Here is a 6,779-nt window from a genome sequence, read left to right as displayed (position 1 = left end):
GTTTCATTGATGTTAGCTCAGAAGTTCTCTATGCACTGCATGCGATACGGTGAAACTCCTCGTTATAGACGTGGTTTCATTGATGTTAGCTCAGAAGTTTTCTATGCACCTGTATGCGACACGACGGTGAAACCCCTCGTTATATATAAGTGTTTCATTGATGTTAGCTCAGAAGTTCTCTATGCACTGTATGCGACACGGTGAAACCCCTCGTTATAGACGTGGTTTTCATTGATGTTAGCTCAGAAGTTTTCTATGCACTGTATGCGACACGGTGAAACCCCTCGTTATAGACGTGGTTTCATTGATGTTAGCTCAGAAGTTCTCTATGCACACTGTATGCGACACGGCGAAAAGTCTCGTTATAGACGTGTAGACGTGGTTTCATTGATGTTAGCTCAGAAGTTCTCTATGCACTGTAATGCGACACGGTGAAACCCCTCGTTATATAAGTGTGGTTTCATTGATGTTAGCTCAGAAGTTCTCTATGCACTGTATGCGACACGGTTGAAACCCCTCGTTATAGACGTGGTTTCATTGATGTTAGCTCAGAAGTTTCTCTATCTACTGTATGCGACACGGTGAAATCCTTTCGTTATAGACGTGATTTAATTGGTGTTAGCTCAGAAATTTTCTATGCACTGTATGCGACACGGTGAAACCCCTCGTTATAGACGTGGTTTCATTGATGTTAGCATCAGAGAAGTTTTCTATCTACAGTATGCGACACGGTGGATCCTTTCGTTATAGACGTGATTTAATTGGTGTTAGCTCAGAAATTTTCTATGCACTGTATGCGACACGGTGAAACCCCTCGTTATAGACGTGGTTTCATTGATGTTAGCTGAGAAGTTTCTATCTACAGTATGCGACACGGTGGATCCTTTCGTTATAGACGTGATTTTAATTGGTGTTTATGTCAGAAATGTTTCTATGCACTGTATGCGACACGGTAAAACCCCTCGTTATAGACGTGGTTTCATTGATGTTAGCTGAGAAGTTTCTATCTACAGTATGCGACAACGGTGGATCCTTTCGTTATAGACGTGATTTAATTGGTGTTAGCTCAGAAATTTTCTATGCACTGTATGCGACACGGTGAAACCCCTCGTTATAGACGTGGTTTCATTGATGTTAGCTGAGGTTTCTATCTACAGTATGCGACACGGTGGATCCTTTCATAGACGGTTGATTAAATTGGTGTTACGCTCAGCAAGTTTCTTTGCACAGTATGCGACTACGGTGAATCCTTTCGTTATGGAAGTGGAATTATTTATGTAGCCCATAACTCAAAGCGGAGTCTGGTCGAATAACAGCTCAGTGTCTCCTATAAGTTTGGGCTTTACTTTTCCTGGCGCTTAGGAGTACAGCCCTGAAACTACTGTATGTGGATTCTGATTATTGGCGTAGCTGTTGAGGGCTTTATGATGTCAATAACTCATCCGTCCCAACCCACGTCTTGGAATTTCGTTAATTTAGCTGGAGTAAAAGCGACGATTACTTTTGTTCCCCTTAATTTCTTTACTTTCTTTAGCCGTGTCTCCGTTTGTTTCTGTGTTGCTGACAAATAAAAAAAAAGAAAAACCCTGTTCAGGTTTTAGTGTTACCACAAACTGGACTATCCTCTCCCTGTGACTCCAACGCCAGACTGACTATGACCAGCCAGCAGCAGCCTCTCCCTATATTTAGCTGTTTTGATGTTGCACGTGGAACACCGGAAGGCAGTCTATTAGTCGCTCCCATGACAACTTAACCTACTCTATTTTCATTCTCTCCCATTATTGCCGCCGTCTGTTCTCTCTGGCAGCTTTGCAGTCATTCACAGTTATACAGAGGCGGGGTGTATCTGGTTTGTTTGTCTGTTTGTTTCTTATGTAACATCAATTCCATTTGATACGGATATTATTATTCCATCAAGGGTGTAAGAGGTAGTTGTTAGATAAGGGTGCGTCTACAGTATCTAAGAAATGTAAAGCACATGAAATTAACAATACATATTTGAATAATAGATCTGACATTGTCTCATAAAGAACGAAGAAAGAGAAAAGTGTCTCATATTATGATGGAAGAGGAATATCCTAATTTTGGGATTGAACTGGAAGTATTTTCATTTTGAATATAACATATATCGTAGCTTGAGAACGGATTCTTAGCTGAGAAAGATTATACGCCAAAACAATATGCTCTGCTGATTCCAAATTCCAAGTTACTAATGCAACATAACTTTTTGACCGTTCGAAGCTTTTTCGATGATTTGAAGGCAAAATTTAAATTTAGGTTACGTTATTTTGTATCCTATACCACTTTAAATATCACAATAAACCAATGTTCAATTATATAGATAATTTTATAGGAATTTGGGGGGGGTGGGGGGGGGGGGGGGTGGGGGGGGGGGGGGGTGGGGGGGGGGGGGGGTGGGGGGGGGGGGGGGTGGGGGGGGGGGGGGGTGGGGGGGGGGAAAGGTAGGGAGAGATTCCTCAGTGGACACTACCAGTACTTGCCTTTCGTGATTGGACAGTCAACAAATAAAAGTCACAACTTATGGGTAAACATTCAAGAGGCTTTGTCATTAATTAAGCAAAAGATTCCTCAAACTGCTGATGTTCACAATGTTGTTTATGAGTCTGAGATTGAGCGACCTTTGTCGGTGTCATCAAAGCTGACAAGTAAAACTAACAAAAAGACACATCAATGCCCAGCGATTGTGAGTGATGGTTTTGTACGACATCCCTGAGGGAAGTACTGAAGCAGAAGAAGCTATCAAGTCATGGGAAGATCATCCGGCGTGTATACAAGCTAACATAGACCCTAATCACGTTCGTCCTCGATGCTCATGTATACCTCAACAACCATTTAGTTACAAGAAGGTACTTCGTCAGTTGTTCGGAGGAGGAACTACAGATAACAGCGAGACCACTCTGGGAGACAGGGATGAATTTGTGCAAGACAAGGGTGCTGATAATTATGCTGCAGAGTTAAAGAATACATTGATAAGTTTCACACAGGAATTTGAGGAGTTGAACAAGTAAGGTTATTTAAAATATTTATTAGATTTCAAGATACAAATTGAAGCAAATTTGTGAATAAAACATTTTTTAATCTCATTTTAAAAATTACTTTAATGGAATAAATTTAAGACTAATTGAATAACGTACACAAGATGTTTTAAACATGTTGCTAAATAACATTTTATTAATTAATTTAATTTAATTAAGTCATGAAATAATATATATTATGTATTTATTAAGTGCTAAATCTTAAAAAAGGTGAGACCAACTTTGTCTTGGGAATATAAGAACAATTGTGAAAATCTTTAACTATAACTATCTTGTAACTGTGCAACTACATTATCTGTTTTCTTTGTAGTTTATTCAGCTTCAACTTTTTACTTATAATTTTTTGTTGGAAAAATTTATACATTTTCTTGATAGAAAATAATGATAGTTACTATAATTAGTAATTTTGCATTGCAGAAAATACGAAGAGATGCTTGCAGATCAAAACACACCAAAAGAAGATTTGGAACATACTGAAATTTTGCTAAAGAACAAGGAAGAGGAAATAAAAGAGATATTAACAAGATTTAATGAGGTATATCATATTTTTTGGCAGATTAGTCACTATTTTAATACTGTATTGATAATTACTATGGTATGGACTGTTTATATAATTACAATAATACCAGTCAGTCTGCTTTTTAGAATACATAATTTTATCATTTTCTAAAAGCTTTTGTAACTCAAAATCAATTTGAAAATTTACTGTAAACATTAACATATTTTGTTTATAAACATAATAATTTGTTTATATTCTCTTCTACATACACATAAGATGTAATGATGATCCAAAAAATCAATTTTGCTCTCAAGGATTTTGGGACTACCTGAGTAAAAAATAGGTTTTAAAGAAACTTTTACGTATACATGAAACTATGTATAATTCATGTAATTGTCAATATTATAACAGTACTCAACAGTAACTAACAACCATTAAGCGCTCCAATTTAATTAAGGCAAGAATTAACATGCTCGTTGCCACAGGTTACATTGTATATCATAACATTAGCATCTGTATCATTTGGTAGTCAATGTGATAAAATTTCTCGTCTGACCACTTATATTCACTAAGATCATCTATTGGTGCTTTTAATGACAGCTGAAGGATATGTACCAATGTATAACAAAATTGCACCAAATGCAGTCCATCACTGATAATTTTTTAACATTTTGTCTGACTGAACTGGTCTCTGCTGAATCCACTGATGACCAAATATTGTTACACTTTGTACAATAATGTAATGCTCATACAAGATGTCACTTACAAATAGGTCTTCAAATTTCCCTAAAGCTGATGTTACACTAGGCTGCAGGTTGGCATCGCTTAATGAAACAACTGCTAAAAGAGATTTTCACTGCAATATTATATCGGCTCTAGGACAGTTGCTAGTGAGAGATGGCCAAATAATGGCTGACTCTCAACAGTAGGCCTACAGCGTCAATGCCAACATTTCCTAGTTGTGCATAAACGATATACATGAGGTTTGAATATCTTACAATTCAAATAATTTTTTTGTATACAAGTTTTTCTAAAATCATATTTTGTGTTACAGGTGAAAGAAATCACTGATAGGAATCACTTGGAGGGAAACAAAACGAGGGGTGGATTCTATAACTTGGAGTCGTACAAGAGCACTACATCAGTTCGGCTGGCTCAAACTCTACGTAGGGTGCAAATATTCAAAGAATCATTAAAAAGAAGACCTAGTGGTGCCTATCCAACAAAAAATGTTCTTGTACAAAGTTCATATTGATAAAAGAAGTGTATCATTTACTCTAACACATTTTGATTTTTCCTTCTCATAAATAACAAGCGAAGAATGCTTTAGAAATGGCAATAATTGATAAAATGCTATAAAACCGATAGTAATTCAACAAAAGTATCAATCTATATATATAAAAATGAAACTGTTCGTGTGTAACAGCATCACTCACAAACGGCTGGACGGATTCGCCTAATTTTTTTTAAAATTTGTTCATCTTGATCTGTAGAAGGTTATAGGATACTTTTTATCCCTTTCCCGATTCAGGATTCCGCCCCACTGGTTACAGAAATACCCGTAAGAAATGCATTGCAGCAAACATATGTTATTAAGTGAAAGAGTCTTTTCAAATTTTTAATCAGCTGTTCTTTGTAAACATATATAATGCGACAAAAAATTGTTGTTATTTTTGACAGTAACTAAGTAAACATAAATATTTTTGACGTTTCTATGTAAACAAACATTTTTTGACATTTACAACGTGTCACAAATGTCAAATTTTTGATAAACGTGATTTGATATCTTTTTTACAATTTCCAAGAACAGTGTTATTTTCCATCAGTAAAAGGTTTAAAAAAATAGGCAAGTATTTTTGTTTTCTCAAGGCAAACTGTACGTCGGTGTTGGAAATAATATGAGTCACTTGAAACAAGTACACATACACGGGCAAAGCTTACGAAAAGCGTGCGAAGACGTGGGAAACAGCTAGTAAATTATATAATACTTATTATTTCCATTACATGATACTGCAGGTATAAACTAGTTTAGCTCTGATGGCTGGTATCTACATAATTCTATAAACTAATTCTATCAATTCCATGAATATTAGTTTAAAAAAAAAATGAAATAGTTTGGTTTAGTTACAAAAGGGAATGTAGGCCAACACAGAAGGCTATGGCTGAGCAGTAACTTGCCAGGTCGTGTTGTCACTAAGGCTCTTAACAGGGCGATAAAAGTACTGCATTTTTCAGGGTGATTAAGGTTACAAATGTGAAAATTATCGGAAACTTATTGTCATCAATGTTCCAATTTTGGGAAAATTTAGAAGTTGTTATACACTTGTAGCCTGCAAGTTTCTGGAAAATGATTTGTGCAGGAAAGCGCAAAGCTACATAAATAAAATTTTATTTTCTGCTTATTTACAAACAAAAAACTCATCATATTGAAAAATAAGGAAAATGGAATAATGACTATGAGAAATGTTCAAAATTCCTCCGCTTGCATTGCTGCAAAGCAAAGTTCTTTGTAACGTTAAATGTCTAGCATTTACAAACATTTGCAGGCTTTCCTCCTACTTCTGCAGCTGTTACCACACAAACAGTATTACAAGAATGGAATGGACTGTGCTGAAGTCAGTGAGGGCATGTCAAAATCATCTTAATATCATTCAAACCATAATGCGTTGAGATAAGCAAATTGTATTCTTACTAGTCTCAACTATCTTCATAACAATACATTGACAACTAGTGTATTAACTACAAATTTTCCATAATCTGTATCTATACTAAAAAAATGCTAACTTTTATCAAAATGATCCATTGTGTAGTTTAGAGAAATACAGTACCAATCTTTAGACATCATCCTGACGATTTTAATCCCACCCTTACCTGATTCCCTTCATGTTCATATAGTTACTATATGTTAATGCTTTAACAGACACCTATTACTACCAGGATTGGCCGAGATGTTCATCAGCAAAAAACAGATTGCGTTAAGGTGAATTTGAACATTTGCGCCTAAAAAGGTCCTATATCTAAGGAGAAAACAATTGGTACTCAAGAAGGTGTTAAATTTCTTAATCAGCAGCTTACTGAGATCGTTCCTGTACTGATCATCATGAAGCAATTATTGAAGCAGTAATTCAGAAACTAACTACGGTGATTAGTGTGATAGGTGTCACACAAAAAAGGCTGCAGTTACGTCCTGTCCTTTGTCTGATGGTTTTAGAGGTCTTTCTTTG

At 36.0% G+C, this 6,779-nt stretch overlaps 1 protein-coding gene across 1 annotated transcript; it reads left to right on the top strand.

Annotated features, from left to right (window-relative positions):
- Window positions 1–2,465: 2,465 nt before the first annotated feature.
- LOC124361506 lies at window positions 2,466–4,836 on the top strand. The gene is made up of 3 exons (XM_046815563.1): window positions 2,466–3,025; window positions 3,474–3,591; window positions 4,610–4,836. Exons 1-3 carry the CDS (start codon window positions 2,712–2,714, stop codon window positions 4,808–4,810), a joined length of 633 nt encoding a protein of 210 aa, XP_046671519.1. The 5' UTR covers window positions 2,466–2,711; the 3' UTR covers window positions 4,811–4,836.
- Window positions 4,837–6,779: the final 1,943 nt, after the last annotated feature.

This window comes from Homalodisca vitripennis, chromosome 4 (assembly GCF_021130785.1).
Source record: "Homalodisca vitripennis isolate AUS2020 chromosome 4, UT_GWSS_2.1, whole genome shotgun sequence".
NCBI classification, from domain to species: domain Eukaryota; kingdom Metazoa; phylum Arthropoda; class Insecta; order Hemiptera; family Cicadellidae; genus Homalodisca; species Homalodisca vitripennis.
This window is presented reverse-complemented; position numbering and strand designations above follow the sequence as displayed.